Source organism: Lithobates pipiens, unplaced genomic scaffold (assembly GCF_037356315.1).
Source record: "Lithobates pipiens isolate NorthernLeopardFrog02 unplaced genomic scaffold, aLitPip1_a1.2 Scaffold_13, whole genome shotgun sequence".
In the NCBI taxonomy this organism is placed as follows: Eukaryota; Metazoa; Chordata; class Amphibia; order Anura; family Ranidae; genus Lithobates; species Lithobates pipiens.
This window is the reverse complement of record NW_027507718.1, coordinates 307,664,432-307,688,713: the sequence shown is the minus strand read 5'-3', so window position 1 is coordinate 307,688,713 and position 24,282 is coordinate 307,664,432. Positions and strand designations below refer to the sequence as shown.

The 24,282-nt window shown below is 41.2% G+C and overlaps 1 protein-coding gene across 2 annotated transcripts in view; it reads right to left on the bottom strand.

The window, feature by feature from the left end:
- The window catches only part of INTU (inturned planar cell polarity protein), a 158,954-nt gene that overhangs the window by 36,045 nt on the left and 98,627 nt on the right, over positions 1-24,282 (bottom strand). For both annotated transcript variants that reach the window (XM_077476882.1, XM_077476881.1), the window contains exons 5-8: positions 14,892-15,010; positions 11,422-11,511; positions 4,688-4,765; positions 4,260-4,449 (exon numbers count right to left, since the gene is read on the bottom strand). In XM_077476882.1, the coding sequence (XP_077333008.1) occupies positions 4,260-4,449; positions 4,688-4,765; positions 11,422-11,511; positions 14,892-15,010 (477 nt within the window). The remainder of the gene's footprint in view (positions 1-4,259; positions 4,450-4,687; positions 4,766-11,421; positions 11,512-14,891; positions 15,011-24,282) is intronic.

Below are 24,282 nucleotides of genomic sequence, written 5' to 3'. Positions count from 1 at the left end.
TAACACCAGGCACCTGCATATGTGGCCAACTAAATAAAAAAAAAAAAAAAAAAAAAAAAAAAAAAATGGTGTAGCAAAACATTAACATAGTGTACAATTTAATTTTAAAGCTTTACCGGTACATTTCAGCCACTAAATATGAAAAGACAGGCAAACTTATTTGAAAACCTTCAAGAAACAAAGGCAGAGGCAATTTGATTTCCTAAAGAAGAAGTAGCTGAAAGGTAAACTACAGTACACACCACATCCAGACAGTGGCGAGAAATTTCCTTCAGATGTTTGGAGCAGGACATAAAGGAGAAAGAACAAATATCCTGATTAATATTGAAGGCAGGGAGCACATTTGTGAGGAAAGAGGCGTTAGGCCTCAAGACAACTTTGTCCTTCAGCAACCCAAAGATATTCCCTTACATCATAAGGCTGCTAATTCAGAGACTCTCCCCACAGAGATGATAACCACAAGAAAGGCCACCTTATCGGTAAGGTCAGAGAAGGGAATAACCCTAAAAGGGTTCAAATAGCCAAAACAACCAGATCAAGGGGGCAATGGGGATAGTGTGTGGGGAAAATTTGAGCTATGACCAGAACAAAGGCCTTACCCAGAAAAGTGGGAACACAATGGGTCCGAGAAACAGTATGGCCAAGGCTTAGATTTAACCTTTAATGGTACTCAGTCAAATGTGTGTCTACACCAAACCAGAGAGAGGAAAGACAGAATGTGTCACCTGGAGTACTTTCAAGGGTGAAAGTTCTTTGACCCACACCAAGCACAATAGGCCTTGCAGGTGCAATGATGAGAAGTGGACTTTCCTAGCCTTTAAAATGCTAGGGATAACTGAATCCAAAAGGTCTCTAAGCCTTAAGACCGTGGAATCAACAGTCCTGCCATTAAAGCCAGTGACTGATGAAGGATGGCAAACAGGTGCTTGGGACAGATGGTCTGGGCGTTCCAGAAGCAATTTCACTTGCCAGGGGTCCGAATATGTCAGTTCTCCCATGCCAATTTGGTGTGATGAGTAGGCAAGGGAGAATCTGGGAGGGATGGAAAGTGTAGATCGGGCTACATTGATAGTAAGTGCAGCGCTCAGAATAAATGTAAAAAAAATACACACACACATATACACACACACATATATTTATTACACACACAGTGCAAATAAATGATCTAAGAAAAAACTCAAACATATATATGCAGAAAATGTGTATACACACACCAAAATATACGTGTATAATAGATCAAATTAATGTACTATGTGACAATCAAAATATGAGTGAATGATGTCCAATAATGTGAATAAATTATAGTCCTTAGTGTTTGGACAGGTGAACCAAACAAATTGTGGATTGCTTGCGCCCCCCCCCCCCCCCCAAAAAACTAAAAATAACACCAGCCGCCACTGCATACAGTATACAATATAGACTGCTTTGTGCTTTTTGTACGGTTTGAAAAAAAGATGAACAGAACTAATTAAAGGTAACTGAACTAGAACACCTTGAGAGGAAAGAGGGATAGATGTCTACTTAAGAAGCAGTGTGCTTCCAGTAAGGTTAAGAATTTGTGGCTTGGGCAAAATGCACAATAGCCTTTTATTTGGAAACTCCAGCTATGCCTCCCCAGTTGCACAGGCAACTAAAATTAACACGGATTAGATCTTGCTTCCAAAGCAACCAGAAAGGGAAGGAATCTTTAAAAATACAGATCGTGCATTGCCACCCTCGGCTTTAATTAAGATCTTAAACTCTTAAGAGGCTGAAGCATTTTCAAGGTTTAAGAATAAACTTGTGATTTGAGCTACACTGAACAAGTTATAGAGGTCTGCCAATTTCCACTGCACGTGCTGCAGGAAACACACTGGTTGCCAAACAGTGGGGGAAGCAGCCAAACACATTCTACTGTATAAGAGAGCACAATGAGTACGATTTTGAGCTAGACACGCACAAGAGGTTTATCAGACTTTTTTGTAGTACTGCAAATTTACTACCTTTACTACAAAAAATAGACAATCCCTAGAGAATAATTTCTTTCAACCATTTTAAAACCAAATAAAGTAAAGGTAAACTGATTTCTTGATTGGCTAATTTAGAAAGTGTTGATTTGTATATGCTATTGTAAATTGTTCTGTTTTGACATAGAATTTTATAAACGTATATTTGAGTATTGTATTTGCGCCAAGGCGCCATCAAACTTTACAATTACCACTTAAAAAGTAAAATGAATCCACACTCTTTCTAAAACAAGCAGCTTGTTAGAAAATGGCATATATAAAAACAATTCTATATGGACCGGTGGTGCTAACTGATATCAGTGAAAAATTCAGAACCCACAAATAGGCATGAATTAATAATTATTGAGAAACCATAAACTGACACCTCACAAGCCATTTCAGCTAACAGGCCATCATCCAGCTCCTGATGATGGTCTACTGGTTGAAACGCATTGGATGGAGTGAACTCGTGTGCTGTCTGACGCTAAGCATGCTGGAGGATTGTTATGAGAAAAGTCATATTTTCAATTGTTTTTCCTACATTAAATCTTATTGACCTACATCATTTCCATTTTTTATTTTCCTGCTGGGTACTATACTGGTGTTTCGGAATGTATTTTAATGTGATGGGAACATGTGCAGGAGACTTTCTGTGGAAAGGGATTGGAATCAGATCCTGAAAGCTTGGACACATTCATCAGTAAAATATTGCATTACCTCTTATACTTATGGGGTCAAAAAAAAAAAAAAAGAAATCTGGTCATCTGCAGTGCTTGATGTTTGTGGGAGGTGGATGCACACAGACTAAAAAAAATTCACAGTTAAGTTAGGTGGAGAGGCACCAATAGTGATGGAGAAAATCTCTATTCTCCCTCAGATTATTATATGCTTGATAAGGGGAATTTTTTTATAATTATATTTATGTTGTGTTTTATCGTTTGTTTTATTATATATTACATTTCTGCATTCTGGGCTTTTTGGGGGAATATGCGTTGTGACCTATATCAATTAGTGCCACAATTCCCCAAAGGATTGTTCAAGCACCACTTGCTATAAAGGCAAATTCATTTATAATTTAATAGTGTTAAATCTAGTGGTTTGTATTTTGGGGAATATGTGCTGAAGCGACACTGCATTTTTACACAGTACAGGATCATCGTCTGTCATCTTAGTGTGCAACGTCCCTGGAACATCAATTGATCTATGCCTATGTGGCTCAGGTAGCCATTTTAAAATTTACCGTGGTGCTTGCACAATGCACACAACACTATTGCTGGCCATAAAATGGGCTGAATAAAAAAACCTGACTCACCCACACAAGCAAGGTGGATGGAGGCATCTCCCCCCCACTGTATATTAGTTTGTCACGCCAACCTAGTAAAAATAAAGTTACAATATTGTCACTCAAATTAAATTGGAACTTCAGTCACAAAAAAAAACTCTATTTTCTTGTTCCTCACCCTCTCCCTGGTAAACAATAGTTGGATGTTCCCTTACAAACAAAAAGGTTTAGTGCCTTGTGTGCTGAACTGCAGCATTCCTGCTTTGCAGCCTAGGCCACAATGATATGGTGTCCAGCTGCCTCCTAGAATGTTCCATTTCTTTAATGCAGGACGCAAGCACAACCGTGAGATTTTGCGTGTGCTCAGATGTGTTATCGCCTCTTCAGGACTTGGAAAAGACCCACTTTACATCTGTGCATGCATGAAGGCATTTCCGTGCATGTGCAAACAAATTACAACCCCATAAGGCGAGTTGCCATAACTGCAGCAGATGTGCCATTATTCTCTGCCAGGGTCTTAGAGACCTGCTTCATGTGCCAAATAATTGAAGGTGGTGGCACTGAAGAAAAGCGGGGGATAACAATACCCCTAGGTGAAGTTCTGCTTTAATGTGACAATGAAGGTATTGAAAAAAAATGAAGGCATGATAGGTCAACATGCACACAGAACATAGAATAATCTCAGAATTTCAAGTGTTTGAACAAAGAAGTAGTGGAGAGTGGAAGGTAAATGTAAGTGGCAAGGTGACTTGGTGTAGGTCCATAGGCTTCAAATCAAATAAAACTAGGCAGCATCTATATCAGCGGTAATACAGTTTGTACAGTTCTATAGGTTTTTTCTAAAAACACAAAGTAGGGAGCTTGCAACAGGAGCAAGTGCAGCGAATGTGCTGCTCTGCAGGTTTCTGTCACTTCTGGGAATTATACTTCTGTTTGCTGAAAAGATTTACATCCAATATGTTAACCTCAATGAAAACACAAAAATAAATAACCTTGACATCTTCAGGTAAGGACAACCACCGCACCCCCGGAAGGTTCTCCACAATGTGGGCACTGCAGGCGTCATAATACTGAGGTCCATGGCCTGGATTTGCATTTAAGATAGATAGTCTGACCGCTCGCTGGAAAATCAGGCTAAAGAAATGATCAAGACGAGGCACATTTTCCGCCTGACAGAAAGCCCTGTAATACAAATGAAAGCCTGAATCAAAAACTAAAATCATGCAAGATGAATAATCCATCTGGACATGCAGATACAAACACACAGCAGGAGGCACAGAGTTCTTTAACTATCAGGCAAAGTACTGCTATGGAAGTAAAGAAATTCTTAGTGTATTTAGCATTACAATATGCAGTTGCTTTTTATTGGAGAAATCTAAGTAAAAAAAACTCCTTCCATTAGAACACCATGTGTACCTACCTATCCAAAGAGCTATACATGAACTTTAATGTTCTAACCAGATCTTCAGTCATGTTCTTCAAATGTAGAAGAGAGACTCTGAAAAACAAAGTCAAGTGAGAAGCTTACTTTCATTATTGCACGTACAACAAACTATAACAAGCCTTTGTACAAAAATTCTTTACACACTTGATGACTGGACAAACGTAGTTCAAATATTGCAAAATTTTGGTTGCCAAAAGTTAGACTTGCCGGTAATTCTGCTTCCAGGAATCTTCCAGGACAGCCCTTGAGAGATGGAGCTCCTCCCCAGACAGGAAACACATTGCCTCCAGCTCTTTAAAAGGCGGTCCCTCAGGCATTTGTTCAGTTTTATCCAAGAACCGAAGGACAGAGCTAAAATGCATCTAAACCATACATGCAATTCATTTTATACACACAAAGGGTGGGAATGTGCTGTCCTGGAAGACTCCTGGAAACAGATACTGGTAAATCCAACTTCGGTTTTTCCCCAGTCGTCTTCCAGGACAGCCCTTGAGAGGATGAACAAGTACTCACCAAGCTTTTTTTTTTTTTTTTTGGGGGGGGGGGAACGACGACTTTGGAGGACTTTCCTCCAAAATGCTTGACCTTGATCACCTAAAAACGTCCAATTGATAGTATCGAATGAACGTAGTCATGCTTGACCACGTGGCAGCCTTACATATCTGCTCTTGGGTATCGCTGGCTCTTTCCGCCCAGGACGTGGCTAACGCCCTTGTGGAGTGTGCATTCAAGTTTTGTGGAAGGTCCAAGTGTAAAGTTTTGTACCCTTCTGTGATGGTCATCTTTATCCACCTAGCTATTGCTTTCTGATTTCCTGAGAAGAGGATAAAACAGGGCCTCTGATGTTCTGAAGCTCTTGGTAGCTTCCAGATAGCCTATAAGACATCTCCTGACATCTAGTCGGTATAGTTGTTCTTCCTTGCTATTTGATGGTTTACAACAGAAGGAAGGTAGCTCTATATCCAGGCTTCTGTGAAAGTTAGAAGCAACTTTGGGGATAAATGCTTGGTCAGTATTGAGAATTACTCTACCCTCCAATATCCACATAAAGGGCTTTCTGACTTTCTGTAGTTCGCTGACCCCGTTAGCAGACTTCATAGTGATAAGAAAAAAACACTTGGAGGGTAATCAATCTTGAGGATGCCTTTGATAACGGCTCAAAGGGCTCCTTAACCACTTGCTGCCCGCCTATAGGCAAATGACGGCTGCAAAGTGGTTTCAAAATCCTGACTGGGTGTCATAGGACGTCCTCAGGATTTTGAGCCGATGCGCGCCCCCGTCGCAACGATCGTTGTTGCGGGGTGTTAGTCTGACACCCTGCAACTACGATCTCGGTAAAGAGTCTCTGACGGAGACTTTACCACGTGATCAACCGTGTCCAATCACGGCTGATCACAGTGTAAATAGGAAGAGCCGTGATTGGCTTTTCCTCACTCAGGTCTGTCAGACGCGAGTAGAGGAGAGCCGATCGGCTGCTCCTCTGACAGGGGGGGGGTCTGTGCTGATCGATTATCAGAACAGCCCCCCCAAGGATGCCGACACTGGACCACCAGGGATGCCCAGCACCAGGTATGCCACCCTAGACCACCAGGGATGCCAGTCAGTGCCCAAAATGGATGCCAATCAGTGCCCACAATGGGCATCACTGATTGGCATGCATTATAGTTTGGCACTGATTGGCATCCATCAGTACAATGTCGCCTATCAGTGCCCATCCATGCCAACTATCAGTGCCCATCCATGCCAACTATCAGTGCCCATCCATGCCAACTATCAGTGCCCATCCATGCCAACTATCAGTGCCCATCCATGCCCATCTGTGCCGCCTATCCATGCCCATCTGTGCCGCCTACCAGTGCCAATTTGTGTCACCTATCAGTGCCCATCCGTGTCACCCATCAGTGCCACCTATCAGTGCTCATCAGTGCCGCCTTATCAGTGCAGGAGAAAACATACTTATTTACAAAATTTTGAAACTGAAAACAAAAAAAAACCCTTTTTTTCAAAATTTTCTGTCTTTTTTTATTTGTTTAGCAAAAAAATAAAAACCGTAGAAGGTGATCAAATACCACCAGCTCTATTTGTGGGGGAAAAAATTATAAAAATTTCATTTGGGCACAGTGTAGCTTGACCGCGCAATTGTCATTCAAAGTGCGACAGCGCTAAAAGCTCAAAATTGGTCTGGGCAGGAAGGTGTTTAAATGCCTGGTATTGAGGTGGTTAATGACAGCTTTTAACATTATAGACAAGTCCCATGTCGGAATTTTAAGACGTGGTACCGGTTGTAGTCTAGAGAGAGCCTTACAAAACCTATTTATAAGTGAATCCTGTTGTAGGGAACGTTGAAAGTAGACTGATCGAGCTGCAAACTGTACATTAATTGTGCTTAAGGATAGATTTTATCAATGCCCTCCTGCAGAAACTCTAGAATTATTGGAGATTAATATCCTCTTTTTCCGTTTTCTGTTGGAGTTAAACTTCCTCCAGACGTTAACCACTTAAGCCCCGGACCAATTTGCAGCCAAAGGACCAAGCCCCTTTTTGCGATTCGGCACTGCGTCGCTTTAACTGACAATTGCGTGGTCATGCAACGTGGCGCCCAAACAAAATTGGTGTCCTTTTTTTCCCACAAATAGAGCTTTCTTTTGGTGGTATTTGATCACCTCTGCGGTTTAAATTTTTTGCGCTATAAACAAAAATAGAGTGACAATTTTGAAAAAAAAATGCAATATTTTTTACTATAAAAAATATCCCCCAAAAATATATAAAAAAAACATTTTTTATATATCAGATAGTCCTTCCTCAGTTTAGGCCGATACGTATTTTTCTACATATTTTTGGTAAAAAAAATAAATAAAAAATATCGCAATTAGCGATTATTGATTGGTTTGCGCAAAAATTATAGCGTTTACAAAATAGGGGATAGTTTTATAGCATTTTTATAATTTTTTTTACTAGTAATGGCGGCGATCAGCGATTTTTATTGCGACAGCGACATTATGGCAGACACATCGGACATTTTTGGAACCATTGTCATTTATACAGAAATCAGTGCTATTTAAATGCACAGATTCCTGTGTAAATGACACTGGTAGTGAAGGAGTTAACCACTAGGGGGCAGTGTAGGTGTTATGTATGACGTTATGTGTTTTTTTATTGTAGGGGGCGTGGCCTGGCATGTGACGTCACTGATAGTCCTTCCCTATAAAAAGGGAAGAGACGATCGGTGACAGCCACACAGGGAAGCATGGGGAGAGGTTTGTGTACACAGACCTCTCCTCGTTCTTCAGCTCTGTGACCCGATCGCGGGACACCAGCGGCAATTGGGTCCACTGGTACAGCGGCCACGGAGCACAAGACCAGGTCGGGAGCGCGCTGCCGGCGGCGCGCTCCCGACCCACGGCTGGGCACTTAAAAAGCAACGTACAGGTACGTGCTTGTGCCCAGCCGTGCCATTCTGCCAGTGTACATTGGCGTGAGGCGGTCCTTAAGTGGCTAAGGTATGTGGCTCTTGTAACTGGCTTGTAGCAGAGTTTTTAGCACTCTATTTGATAGACCCTTAGACTTTAGGATCTCCGTTTCAGATACCATGCCGCTAAGTTTAGTATGGCTGGATTGGGATGCAGTACCGGGGCCCTGGGATAGCAGGTTCCGATTGAAAAGTAACATCCAAGGTGGTTGATCTGCTAATGATAGCGGAAGTGAAAACAATGCCCTCTTTGGCCAAACAGGGGCTATTAGGATAAGGGATGTATGTTCTGTCCTGAATATGGAAAGGACTCTTGGGATCAGATATAGAGATGGGAAGGGGTAACATAACCTGAAAGTCCATGTACTCTGGAGGGCATCGACTGCCACTGGCTGATCTCTTGGGTTCAGCGAGAAAAAACAGTTTGGCGTTTGCTTTGTTGGCAAATATGCTGATTTCTGGAAGGCCCCACTTGGAAACTAAACACTCTTGGGTCTAGTGACCATTCTTCTTATTAACTGTCTGCTAAAAAAAAAAAAAAAAAAAAAAAATCGGCTAGGTCGTTCTGCACTACTTTGAGATGGATTGCTGCAAGATTCCAGATTTCCTCTGCCCAGGAGAATATTTCCTGTGCTATACTCATCAAGATGGGACTTCTGGTCCCTCCTAGTTTGTTTAGGTATGCTACAGAGGTAGTATTGTCCAATATGACCTGTATATGTTGGCCTCTGAGCTGACTTTGGAATGCTGAGATTCCTCTGGCTACAGCTTTGAGTTCTTTGTAGTTGGACTGAACTAGAGAAACACTCATCCAAGTACCCTGCACCCATTGCCCCTCTAAATGGACGCCCCATCCCTGACTGCTGGCATCTGTAGTCAATATGCATGTAATTGGGAAGGTCCACAGCAGTACCTCTTGTAGATTGATTTGGTTTCTCCACCACCAAAGGGCTCGTTTTGTTTTTTTCTGGGAGGTACACCTTGTCCTATAAGTCTTTTCCAAACAAATTTTGTAGGAAGAAGGACTGGAGTGGTCTTTGGTGAAACCTGGCCCATTTTGACTGGCGAGATGGAGGACGTCAGAAGGCCTAAAACTGACATTATTTCTCTTATTGTAACTGGGAGCTTTGTCTGAATTTGTGCTATCCATTGTCCCATGCGATCAATCATTCTTGTGGGTGTATTATTTTTTGTTCCTTTGAACTGAACTGATCGTGTAACTTAGGAACAGGGAGAGGGATTCGATTTCTCCCTGTTGATAATCCATCCTAGCTGGGATAACCAATGTTGTCCAACTATTAGATCTTTTAGTAGTTTCTGTTTTGTTGGTGCTATGAACAGCAAGTGGTCCAAGTATGGAATAATTGTTATGGCTTGCATTCTTGATGGTGCCAGGGCTTCTGCCAGGATCTTGGTAAAGATCCTCGGAGATGAGGAGAGGCCAAAGAGCAAGGCTCGCTTTGAAAGGGATAGACTTTTTTTCCTATCCATATTGCTATGTGGAGAAATTTTTGGGAGCTTTCCCTGACGGGAATGTGCAGATAGGCATCCTTTAGGTCTATTTTTGCCATGAAACAACCAATCTTTTTGGAGCAGATTCCTGACAGAGTAGATTGACTCCATTCTGAATATTTTGTACTATTTGGCTGTGTTTAATGGCTTTAGGCTGAAGATCAGGCAGTATTTGCCTGAAGGTTTCTGCACCAAAAACGCGTGCGTGCCTTTCCTTTTTTTTTTCCCCAATACTACCTCTGTAGCATACCTGAACAAACTAGGAGGGACCAGAAGTCCCATCTTTTTTTTTTTTTAAACAAATGAAACCTCAGCTAGTCCTGTCTTCCTCCCAGCGCGTTAAGGTGCCCACAGAGCTATAAAGGTGGTGCCCATTATAGCTGCTCTTGTAATAAATATGCACAGGATATACAGGAAAAAGGTTCTGGCCAGGCAAGCCTACCTGTGATGAGCTGGCGTTTGTCTCCCCCGGAGCATGGGATGCCTCCATGGTAATCCATTGCTGCTGGCATCTAAAGCCCATGCTGTTGCGCTTTTTATCTATGACGGCTCAGCCTAATCCTTGCTCTCTGCACCGCAGGCCGAAAACCACAACCTCCGGTGTGCATTGATGACATCACATCCGCCGGAAGCGACACCCGACGTTTTCCGGGTCACGGCGTCCTACAGCGATGAGAGTGAGCTCTCTCACTGCTGCCGCCATGCTTCGCCATCACTGCCCACTCCCTCGCTGGGCACCAGAGAGAGGGGGGACGGGGAACTCCATACAAGTGCAGAAGGGACCTGTGGAGAAGAACAAAGGCAATGGGGATTTTCGGCTAGTCTGGACAGCCCTTGATGATGGATGCTCTCCAACTTCATCTCCCCTTTGAAGACGGTGCCTCCAGGCAACATGTCTCCTTCGACTGAAGAAACACAAAAAACTGACCAGATGCCTGAGGGACCGCCTTTTAAAAAGCTGGAGGCAATGCGTTTCCTGTCCGAGGCGGAGTTCTATCTCTCAAGGGCTGTCCTGGAAGACGACTGGTGGAAAAACTGAATCACAATTAGAAATTCGTTACAGAAAAGTGTTCCATCCTGCTCCTTTGAATTTACTTGTCACTGTGGTAAAAAACGAACGCCAATATGACCCCACCAATGATTGGAAAAACAAACAAACATTCTTAAAACAAAAAAACTTTCAAATAAAATTTTACTAGTATAACACTATCTTAAGGCAGCCTTTTTAAACTGTGAAGTTGTCTGGATTCTTTAGGGGTGGTGTGGTAAAATGCCTAAAAATTGCCCAACTGTCAAAAAGCTAGTGGATGGATCAAGTCTGCTTGTTTGTTACACAAAGCCACAAAGTTTTATTCTGCAGCATTACAAATATTGGGCACTATGGGGGCCAGCTGCAGGCACCCTAACAACCAATACTAATATTGGTTGATAAGGAGTACTTCAAGTGCTTACACAGCATCCTTGTTTGCCCTTTTCTCAGTCAGCACTGGGGTCATTATATTATACTAGGTTTTATCAACTGTATTGATGACTAATCAGCTGAGTCTTCCCTTATGCTGTCAAAAGCTGCACCATACATGCTTGCAGACTGGACTGCATGGCTTCTGAATGCCATACAAATTTACTCATCCCTGTGATATATAAAATACCACCGAAGCAATCTGTTAAATTAAAATACCTGTCTATAAATGTTACAGAATTACCAAAATGTTCAAAACTGAATTCTTACCTCTCTGCTGGAAGTGAAATCAGAAATAAGCGATCAGACTCTTTCCAATATGAAACATGAACCAGTTGCTTGTTTAAAATGAGAGATGAGCTAAAATAAACAAATTAGGATAAAAAAAAAAAAAAAAAAAAAAAAAAAAAATAAAAAAGAGAAGGTTAAGAACAATGTCTAGGATTTTAAACTGCCAACCATCAGACACTCTAAGCTGACACATACAGTCGTGTTCATAAGTTTACATACCCTGGCAGAATTGATCATTTCTTGGCCATTTTTCATAGAACATGGATAAACACAAACTTTTTTCACTCATTGTTAGTATTTGGCTGAAGTCAGTCATTATCAACTGTGTTTACTCTTTTTAAATCATAATGACAACAGAAACTACTGAAATTACCTTGATCAAAAGTTTACATATCCCATTTTTTAATACCGTGTATTGCCCCCCTTTACGTTAACATCAATGACAGCTTCAAGTCTTTTGTGATATTTGTGGATGAGGCTCTTTATCTTCTCAGATGGTAAAGCTGCTCATTCCTCCTGGCAAAAAACCTCCAGTTCTTGTAAATTCTTGGGCTGCCTTGCATGAACTGCACGTTTGAGATCTCCCCAGAGTGGATCAACGTTATTGAGGTCAGGAGATTGGAGATGGCCACTCCAGAAGCTTCACTTTATTCTGCTGTAGCCAATGACAGGTCGACTTGGCCTTGTGTTTTGGATCATTGTCATGTTGGATTGTCAAAGTACGTCCCATGCACAGCTTCCTGGCTGATGAATGCAAACGTTCCTCCAGTATTTTTTTATAATATACTGCATTTCATCTTTCCATCAATTTTGACGAAATTTCCTGTGACTTTGTAGCTTACTACACATCCCCAAAACATCAGCGACCCACCTCCGTATTTCACAGTAGGAATGGTGTACCTTTCATAATAGGCCTTGTTGACTCCTTTCAAAATGTAGCGTTTATGGTTGTGACCAAAAAATAGGATTTTTGTACTCACCGTAAAATTATTTTCTCTGTAGTTCACTGACTGACACAGCTCCTTTATTCTTGACCACTGTGTTGTTATGCCACCTTCAGGAGAGGACTAGGCAGAACATGTTAACATGTACAAAAAACAGAACTTTTTAGTTCTGCCCAAGGGGCAGTCCTTTCAGCAACAACCCTCCAGCCTGCTTCCTGCAGCCTCAGTACGTCAACAAGCAGTAGAACGTAAAACAATAAGAGGGGAGGGTGCTGTGTCAGTCAGTGAACTACAGAGAAAAGGATTTTACGGTGAGTACAAAAATCCTATTTTCTCTTACGTTCACTGACTGACACAGCTTCTTTATTCTTGATCACTGGGACGTCCCTAAGCAGTATCATAACGAGGGGTGGGAAACAGCATAAAAGAACTTCACCCACAGCAAAATGCTCCCTAACAAGGCAGTCACCACCTTAGCTGACCGCATCAGGACTTGCGGTAACAATGCAACAGTGCATTATACTCAGTAGGAACTGTATTTTCTTTAAAACAGAAAAAGTAGTGCAGAATTGCAACATTACACGGCCGCCTGCAAACTTGCGGCCAAGCAGGCAACAGATGATGCGCTTACATACACTCTGTAGAATTTGGTAAAAGTGTGAACGGACGACTAAATCGCCGCCTTACACACCAGAGCGACTGACACTCGATGTCGGAAGCCCGAGAGGCCCCATTGTCCTGGTGGAATGGGCCATGGTAGGAAAGGGGGGCACCTGGCCCTTCAAGGCGTAGGCCTGTACCACATCTGTCTGACCCACCCAGAAATGGTGATCAACTAGACCGCCATACCTCTTTTTTTCGGACCAGCAACTGAAACAAACAGATATCCATCTCCCGAAGGGGAGCTGTGGCAGAAAAATATATCCTTATAGCCCTGATCACGTCCAGGGAATAAAGCGCCACCTCTTAGGATGTGTCAGTTTAGGACACAGACGGTAACACAATATCATTGATGTGGAACGCTGAAACCACCTTCGGCAAAAAGGAAGGGTGCGGACGCAACACCACCTTATCCTTATGGTTAACCATATAGTACGACTTGCAAGACAAGGCCGCCAGTTCCGAAACCATCCTGGCCGATGTAAGGCCACTAGAAAGACCCCTTTTCTGAGAAAGAGCCAACAAGGGAATTCCTCTGATGTTCTGCAAACTGCGGTTTCTGAAGCGCCGATAACACCAGGTTCAGATCCCATGGGGTAACGGTGGATGCACCAGAGGAATTACAAGTCATACCCCCTGAACAACAGTACTCACTAGAAAGCGAGACGACAGGGTCACTGAAAAAAAAAAAAAAAAAAAAAAGACAGCCAAGGCTGATATTTGTCCCTTACTGAGTGGTTTTGCTGAATCAAAACACAATGCTACTATCAGAGTTCCCTTTAACACATGGTAGTGTAACAGTACTTAAAGCGGTTGTAAACTGCTGAGTTCCCCCTTTTTTTTTCTGACCTGCAAGGTAAAGCCATAATATGCTAGTATTATCAGCCTTCCCGCTGTCATCGCTGGAGGCTGCTTCCATCTTCACCCATCCTCCTTCCGGGTCCACGGACTCCGCCTGTGTGACTGGCTGGAGCCACGATGACGTCACTCCCGTGCAAGCGAGTCGCTGTTTACACCACAGGATTCTGAAGGGACAGCCCGGGTGGCCCTTCCTTCAGAGCGCATGCACCAATGATGTCATCGGCTGCATTTATAGTAAATAACAGTGCATGTTTAGGAGATATTTATAGTACTTATAGGTGAGCCTTATTATAGGCTTACCTATAGGTACAAGTCAAAGATAGAAGTTTACAACCACTTTAATAGATGTATTAAAGGTGGAGTTAGTGTGTTTTTTTTTTCAATTTTTTGAGATACAGCACCATACACATTAGTTATGTTTAATTGTGTGTATTACATTACCTGCAGGCGACTGCTCTTGGTAAAAATAACTTGCAGTGTTTCCTTTATACCTGCAAGATACTATCCTGAGAAGGATCCTTTGGTGCTGTGAGATTAAACAGCAGCTGCTGCTACTCCATTCTCAGAACTGGCACCATTACTGTCCCACAATGCAGTACATTCTAAAGAGGAGCAGATGAATGACAGGATCTCACCTGCTTATTCACAGCCTCAGAAGAAAAAAGATTATATGAATGAAACAAAATATTTTTCACTTTTATACATTAATGTAGTCCTTTTCCCACAATTCTTTCATAAGCTGCATTGGTGCCATTTTTCATTTTGTTTCAATTCAATTCAAATAGACCAAACTAGCATGCAATCAAAAAATAAATAAATAAATAAATAAAATAAATAAAAATGCCTGATCAGGCACATGTTCAAGCTGTTGCATGAAGGGGCCAGAAAGAGTGGTCCATGTTTGAGATCTTTTTTGAGCCTAGCCATAAAAAAAAAAACACCATGAACAATTTAGAGATTGCTTAGCATGGACTGTAAAATTACCTAACAATACGGGATCCAGACACATTTTGTAGCATATCACTCAGTGTCAGAAATAATCCTCTTATACTCTTCAGCTTCTGTGAGGCTTCGGATATAGGGTACTGATAGAGAATCTCCTGCTGTAAAATGATAAATTAGCACATTAGTAAAAGTATAAAATACTGCGGCACTCCCATTTTCAGTAAATGAGATTTAAAAAACAAAGATCCATTAACCACAATAAAGATGCATTATATTAGGGTATGCCGACAGGTTTTTTTTCCCCCGTTATACGTTTGTGATCTCTTTTTACTGATCTCTGATGAATACTAGTTGCCTGGCTGTCTCGGCCATCCATAATTCTGAAGTCACCCAGAACTGATTTGCAGATTAGAGAGCCAGAATAAAGTCAGATATCAGGCGGCTCCAAGATGGCTCAACATGCGTGATGACTACACCGCATACACATGCACAGTGGCGTCGGAACATCCCTTTAGGCGCCATACTTTTCTATATATCCAGAACCACGGTCTTGGGCTCCCCAGACTATAGGACATCACTGGATGAGCATAGGAATAAAGTTCCTGGGCGGATTACACACTTTGGCAAGCTGTTTTAGCCCCATTGTTTTCTTACTGGGGGAGGATTAGGTACTTGTTACATACATACACTATAATATACACACACACACACACACACACACACTTTTGTCATTTGAATCCTTTACCAGTGGGGGCATAATTTATAGAGGATTATACATTATGTATTCAATACCATTATTAGATGATTAACAGATTCACCTGTTCTATATCAACCCAATTTCCAGTATTTGAATGTGATTTTTTGAGCCAGCTTTTTGATGTCTACCCAATGTGGAAATAGGGGTGTTGACGGGAATTACTTGGCTCAAAATTAATACAATAATAACTTCTATAGTACAGGGGATGGGTCAATTGTTTTAGTAACTTTACACTCCATTATAATATCTCCCCCCTGCACATTTTTGCTCGGGAATGTCATTGATTTTTAAAGGAGATAGACCCATGAAGATACTACTGTTACGGTAATCTTTATATTTATCCAGGCAATTTCTTATTCCTCCTTTTTTGACTCTCTTATATTGGTCAGAGAAGCTATCCTAGATGTATTCTTCTTTCTTGGCAAAAATGACTATATAAAAGACTATTAGGGGGTACAGCTGTTCAGAAATGGCATCCATTGAAGTAATTTAAGTTTTTATACATGTATAGATGTTACCAGCATTTGCAGCAGACACACAACACTAATTCCTTCCTGAAGAAGCAGGGCCTGTCCTGTGAAATGCGTTGAAGATGTTTGTGTCATGTGTCAGGATTCCATTATGGAATACTATATTTGGGACAATATAGCTTGTCATTTGGTGTAATGAATGTCATAATAGGATTGTCAATTTGCAATATGCCAAATACAGTACACCACTTTCACGTGTTGTCAAGTCCTATGGGGCCATTTTGAAGACCAAACTATTTTTGTGGAAGACTTTAAATCATTTTAATTTTTTTTTTTTTTTTGGTGTGGTACTTTTAAAATCCTACATTAGCAGCTCTTTAATGATTTTTGGTTTTACATGTATTCATTCTAAAGAATGTGGTACTAGTAAATCGATTACACAGTTGGAGACATCTATCTTGCTCCCTCTCTCTAAATCCTCTCTTTTATGTGCTAAAGTTCGAAATCCTGATCTGTATACGTCTTTCAGCTACGACCACAGACAGACTTAAAATCACTACTAATAAAAGCATTAGTAACAATCACCTTTTTATTATTTTATTTAATTTTTTATTTATTTTTTCTTTAGAAGGGGATGTTAGCAATGGCAACTTTTATAGTCACATAGTAGAGGCTTGCTGTTAAGCTGCTATTTTGGTCTGATTACTCTCACTAGCCTGCAGGTGAATTTCAGGTCAGGAACTGACAAGAGACGATTGGCAGCTTGTGCAACTCTATGAGAGGAGATGGTGCACTTGAGTTTTCTTAACATATAGGGCAGCATGCTCCAGGAATGAATGCCTGTATCGCAGACTTGGTACCATTTGGTGCACCTTCCAGCTACAACAACTTTCAGCCCCCCCCCCCCTCCCCCAACATGTCACAGGCTGCGGCAGCAAACCTGGCCCTCTGGCTATGTGAAAATACCAAAATCTCAAGCACAGGGGCTAAACCAGTGTGCATGAGGGCTTGGGGTTAGTGTGAGTAATTTACTTTGTGACAACTATTCTATACACATGGAAATCATGTGCTAAAAGGACTTGGTAAAAGTGGCGATTAGTTTGGCAACTAAGCTGGACCCACTGTTGCTGAACACATATGCAGACATTCTTCCTCCCAAACCAACTGCCCCAGTTGTAAGCCATAACATACCACATTAAATGCTCCAAATTCTTAAGTAAACCAAACCCCTCTTGTTTTACAGCTTCATTTTTAACAGATTAAAAACTTTAATGTTTATCTAGAGGAACGAAATGTGAACTGTATAATCGCCATAATATGGTGGAAACTGATGCTATTCTCTATAGCTTCAAGATTGAAAGCACTTCATAGGACAGAAGCAATATTTGAATTCTGTATTCCCAATTCCCTGGCAATAATCTGCACCTTCTATAAATGCTGAAACTTAGATATAACTTTATCCTTCATTTCGACATGTCTGCTGTAATTACGTTAATATTAAAATAAACCCTGCAATTGTGGATGGTTTCAGATCCAAACAGTTATTTCCCAGTATGTCTGCTAGGGCACTAACGTGGCTTGGACTAAAACGGTGAAGATTCAAACCAGATCTCTACACTTCAAAGAGATGGTCTTACCACTGGATTAGTTCTATATACTATTCTGTGTGCTCAGCATAAACCCAGGCTCCACTGAGCCACTGATGTTTGAAATTAAAATAACATTAAAACATAGTGGCACATGTTCATAATCAAAGCCTCATATTCACTACCAGAAATCTTTTATTTAGCAGCAAAAACACCGGCCAACAGTCTCGGCTTTTAAGAAGCTTTTTAAAACAGAAACCATTCTTCAAGTTTTGGCTTGGCTTGTGCAGTGCCATGCAACATCTCATCATCACCACCACTACCACTACAGTGACAAGCGTGCAAATCAATTTGTATACATTACTGGACTGTCCCAATAGGAAGGAAAATCTGTAAAATGTGCATCTTGAAGAAGCGGTCCATGACAGATTATACTCATTTAGCCACAGAAAGGCCTTGCTAAATGGTTAACCATAAAAACGCATTAACTTTTACATGACAACAAGGGGTTCAGTTAGATTGGAGTCTGGCTTTGAAATCTGCTGTGCTGAAATGGAGCAGTGGCTAGAAAAAATTCTATTAAAAAGACAACATTAAATTAAACTGGTAACAGTGATAAAGCCCCTGTCCTCAAACCATTCAATTAAGCAACAATCTTCATATAAGACTACATATCGTTATCTTGGCTGTGTGCTTAGAGTCATTGTCCTATTGGAAGTTGAACCTTCATCCCAGTCTATAGTCCAGAGCACCCTGGAGCAGGTTTTCATCAGGGATGCCTCTGAACATTCCTGCATTCATCATTCAGTTGATTCTGACTAGCCTCCCAGTTCCTGCTGCTGTGAAAAAAAAAAAAAACATCCCCACAGCATGATGCTGCTACCACCATGCTAAACTGTAGAGATGGTATTGACCAAGTGGTGAGCGGTGCCTGGTTTCCTTCACACATGACGCTTGCCATTCAGGCCAGTTGAGTGACAAAACCCCTTTATCAACCAGCCTGGAAGGAAAAGTTATACATGGTTTTCAAAAGTTTTTAAAAATAAAATGTGTCAGGTGTGGCGTGCATTTGTATTCAGCCCCACTGAATCAATACATTGTAGAACCACCTTTTGCTGCAATTACAGCTGCAAGTCTTTTTGGGGATGTCTCTACCAGCTTTGCACATCATCTAGAAAGTGACATTTTTGCTCATTCTTCTTTGCAAAATAGCTCAAGCTCTGTCAGATTGGATGGAGAGCATCTGTGAAGTGCAATTTTCAAGTCTTGCCACAGATTCTCAATTGGATATAGGTGTGGACTTTGACTGGACCATTCTAACACATGAATATGCTTTGATCTAAATAATTTCATTGTAGCTCTGGCTGTATGCTTAGGGTCATTGTCCTGCTGCAAGGTGAACCTCTGCCCCAGTCCCAAGTCTCTTCCACTCTCTAAACAAGTATTCTTCTAAGATTGCCCTGTATTTGGCTCCATCCCTCTTCCCATCAACTCTGACCAGCTTCCCTGTCCCTGCTGAAGAAAAGCATGCCCACAACATGATACTGCCACCACCATGTTTCACGATGGGGATGGTGTATTCAGGCTGATGTGCACCGTTATGCCCTGTACACACGATCAGAAAATCATACGGAAAATACAGATTTCTAAGAGATCATATAATAATCGGATCGTTAGTACAGAGCTTTCGAGAGCCAATCAGAACAGCTCATCCGATATTATTCTATCAGACATGCACGGAACTTTTTTCTGTACGATGCCAGATCGTACGATTTTCATTTAATCATTACAGCCATTGTTCGAAAATGCAATACAAATGCATTAAAGCACATGACATCACTTACGATTTTTTTTTTTTTTTTTTTGGTCGTGTGGGAATTTTCATGACTTTAGTAAACTCATCAGATTCGATCTGAGATTAGCATGCAAAAAATAAAAAAAATAAAAGGGAAGATCATTCGTCCAATAATCTCATCGTGTGTATGGGGCATTAGCTTTCTTCCACACATAGCATTTTTCTTTTAGGCCAAAAAGTTACATTTTGGTCTCATCTAAACAGAGCACCTTCTTTTAAGTTTGTTGTGTCCCCCACTTGGCTTCTCACAAAATGCAAACTTGACTTCTTATGGCTTTTTTTTTGCCACTTTTCCATAAAGGCTAGATCTGTGGAGTGCATGACTAATAGTTGTACCGTGGACAGATTCTTCCACCTGAGCTGTGGATCTCTGCAGCTGTTCCAGAGTTACCATGGGCCTCTTTGGCTGCTCCTCTGATTAATGCTCTCCTTGCACAACCTTACAGTTTAGGTGGATAGCCATGTCTAGATAGGTTTGCAGTTGTGCCATACTCTTTCCATTTTCAGATGATGGATTGAACAGTGCCCCATGAGATGTTCAAAGCTTGTGATTTAAATTTATAACCTCACCTCGCTTTAAAGTTCTCCACAACTTTATCCCTGACCTGTCTGGTGTGTTCCTTGGTCTTCATGATGCGGTTTGTTCACTAAGGTTCTCTTAAAAACCTCTAAGGGCTTCACAGAACAGCAGCATTTATACTGAGAATAAATTACATACAGGTGGACTCTATTTACTAATTAGGTGACTTCTGAAGGCAATTGGTTCCACTAGATTTTAGTTAGGGGTATCAGAGTAAAGGGGGATGTATACAAATGCATGCCACACTTTTCACAGATTTGTGAAAACATTTTGAAACCATTTATCATTTTCCTTACCCTTCACAATTGTGTGCCGACTTTGGGTTGGTCCATCACAAACTTTTAATAAAATACACTTACAGTTTTGGTTGTAACAAACAAAATGTCGAAAATTTCAAGGGGTATAAACACTTTTTCAAGGAACAGTAATCTCACGCTATAGGCCTACCTAGTCTATGAACATGTGCAAAGCCTATTACTGGCAGCCACCAACATGAATATGAAGTCAGCATCCTCAGCAGACTTGGAGCCGTTACTCAAGTTTAATAGTTTCATAATTAGTATGGTTGAATAAAGACACCAGTCCATCCAGTTCAACCTGAGTGAGTGTCTACAATTGTCCCTATCCCTGTACATTGCACTCACAATGGTCCCTACCCTCAAGGTCACGCTTTGTTTCCAATCCCTTGCAACTCCCAATATAATTTACGTGTGCGGGCTTACAGGGCAGCCTCTGGTGCATTTACTTGCTAACTTTCTGCAGTAATGTTACAAAAAAAAAAGAAAAAAAAAAAAAGAACGAACAACAACATGACTGCACTATGGAGTAATTGAAGCTGCTGCTGGAGATAGTGGCAGGCATCACTGGAGCTGGATGCCTGCTTCTTACTCAAGCAACCAGCTCAAATCACTGAATAGTGCAGTCACGTTAGTCTTATTAACATGACTGCAAAAAGGTTACCAAAGATACCGCAATACAGTGCATCAGGAAACCATTCACACCACTTCACCTTTTCCACATTTTATGATGTTACAACCTTATTCCAATACATTCATTTTCCTAAAAATTCTACAAACAATACCCCAATATAACAACGTGAAAGAAGTGTGCTTTAAATCATTGCAAATGTATAAAAAAAAAAAAATTACATGTACATAAGTATTCACAGCCTTGGCTAAACACTTTGTTGAAGCCCCTTTGGCACCAATTACAGCCTGAAGACTTTTTGAGTATGATGCTGCAAGCTTGGCACACCCATTTTTGAGCAGTTTCTCCCATTCTTCTTTGCAGGACATTTCACGCTCCATCAGGTTGTATGGGGAGCATCGGTGCACAGCCATTCTCAGATCTCACCAGAGATGTTCAATCAGGCTCACGTCTGGGCCACTCAAGGACATTCACAGAGCTGTCCCATAGCCACTCCTTTGTTACACAATGAAAAAACAAAAAAGAGGGCGCACCAGCCTTGCATTATCCGTTGATAAATTTATAAAGACGAAAACATAAAATTAAGAACTACTCACAAAAGGTAGAGAGAAAAAAAATCACACTTGCAACAGTCTTTGCCATCAGTACAAGGACTGTCACGAGCCAGTCTCCAGATCCTAGGGAGAGGACATACGGTCTGCTACTGGCTGACGTGCTACGAAGGTTAGCCTTCTTCCTCAGAGACCCTTTAAGCTCTGAGGATTTTCTCTCTAAGTTTGTGAATAGTTCTTAATTAGGTTTTCTTCTTAATAAATGTATTAAAGGATAATGCACAAGGCTGGTGCGCCCTCTCTTTTCTGCTTTTTCGACTGATAGCTAGGATATCCCTATCCTGGAGGGCAGCAAGGCTGAAAGCTATTGTCCACCCCAAACTTTGGACTGTCTGGCTAACAAATTTGTGCGAAAGAGTATTTGTCAGAGAGTCCTTCAGGTGCCTTTTGGCAAACTTCAGGCAGTAGTCATGTGCCTTTTACTGAGGAGTGGCTTCAGTCTGACCACTCTACCATACGGGCCTGATTGGTGGAGTACTGCACAGATGGTTGTTCTTCTGGAAGGTTCTCCTCTCCCCACAGAGAAATGCTGGAGATCTATCAGAGTGACCATCAGGTTCTTGGTCACCTCCCTGACTTCTCCCCGATTGCTCCGTTTGGCCGGAGTGTCCCACTCTATGAAGAGTCCTGGTGGTTACAAACTTAATCGATTCACAGATGCTCATTGCTGAAATTTTTCTGTACCCTTCCCTAGATCTGTGCCTTGATACAATCCTGTCTCGGAGGTCTACAGACAATTCCTTGGACTTCTAGGCTTGTTTTGTGCTCTGACATGCACTGTAGAACCTTATATAGACAGGTATGTGTCTACAGGTGGACTCCAATCAAGTTGTAGAAACATCTCAAGGATGAGCAGTGGAAACAGGATGCACCTGAGCTAAATTTTTGAGCATTGTGGCAAAGGCTGTGAACACTTATGTACATTTTTTATTTTTAATAGATTTGCAAACATTTCAAACAAACTTCAAACCTTCAGGAAGCATAAAGAGTGAATCCGATTACTTAAAAAAGGACAATAGCCGAGAAGTAAACTCTTACCACACGTGGGGGGGGGGGGGGGGGGGGAGTGTCTTTAGGAGATCTCTCCCTCTCCCTCCCTCTCCCCCTCTCTCCCTCCAGGGGAGGCTGCAGGGATATTCCCCATATATAAACCCATCCACGCTAAGTTTTTTGCTAGTATTTAATTACCTGGTGGTAGCTGGATTAAAACCCAGTCATAAGGATTTAAAAATGCCCATTTCCTGTATGATAAGGAAATGTACAGCATATTAAAACAGGATGCACTTTGTAGCCATTAACAGTTTTAAACAAATTTATGGTAAAGCAATAGGCATTCTGGTTAGTATAGAAAACGTGACTTCTTTTGCATTTCTTCTACAGAATCATCTCTCTTCTATTAATAAGGGGACAAACACCACTTTGAATCCATCTGGGCTTCAAAACTAGGAGTTAGTAGCACTTCTTTATATTGCCATCACAGCTCTGCCAAGATTGTGAGGAAAATCTCAGATCAAATAGAAGCAGTGATCCCTTCCTCCAATTAATAATGGGATTGCCAAAGCCAATTCTTCCAGTATAATTAAATTAGCCCATTCACGTTCAAATCAATGGGGCCACATTACTTTAGATCCCTGAAGAAGAAAGTTTCCCACTCAAACAACTGGACAAAGAAACCTTTTCTTAACGTAAGCTGCTATAATTAAGTTCACAGGTAATACAATTTTCAGTCTGTGCAAATGAAAACAGGCTTATTCAATGTGTAGCGGAAAGAGCAACCCTCTAAAGGCAAACTGCAGAAACACATAGCAACCATTAGCATTTACCAAAGTCATTCTTTGTGCATTACTCTTTACCCCTTGCTTAACCACTACAATACAGGGCACTTTCGCCCCCTTCCTTCCCAGCCCAATTTTCAGCTTTCATAGCTCTAGCGCTTTCAGTCACAATTGCGCGGTCATGCTACACTGTACCCAAATGAAATTTTTATCATTTTGTTCGCACAAATAGAGCTTTATTTTGGTGGTATTTATTCACGACTCAGTTTTTTATTTTTTGTGATATAAGCGCAAAAAAAAGTACAATATTTTATTTTTTCTATTTTAAAAGAAATCCAATAAAATCAAATTTTGTCATAAATTGAAGCCAAAATGTATTCTGCTACATGTTTTTGGTAAAAAAAAAAAAATCTTTTAAGTGTATAATAATTGGTTTGTGTGATCACGGACATATGTACGCAAATGATCATGTACATGTGTGCAGGTGATCACGTACATGTGTGTGCAGGTGATCATTGGGACATGTGATTTTAGTGGGACATATGTGGGGGACATTTTTTTATTATTAGGGACATATGTTTTTATTATTTGGGGACATGTATGTTTTGGGGACATGTGTGGGGACATTGTGTTTATACTGTGTGGTGTGTTGTGTGTTTACACTAGACTGGTGATCAGTGAGTAAAAAGCTATAAAAAAAACAGCTCATACTCACTGATCATCAGCCGGCTGCAGCGATCTGCTCTCCTCAGCGATGACTTCTGTGTGAGGAGAGGAGGAGCCGATTGCCTAGCAACCGGCTGTTTGTTTACATCACATGACGGCCGTGATTGGACACGGCCATCATGTGATCAGGAGGGCCAATCACA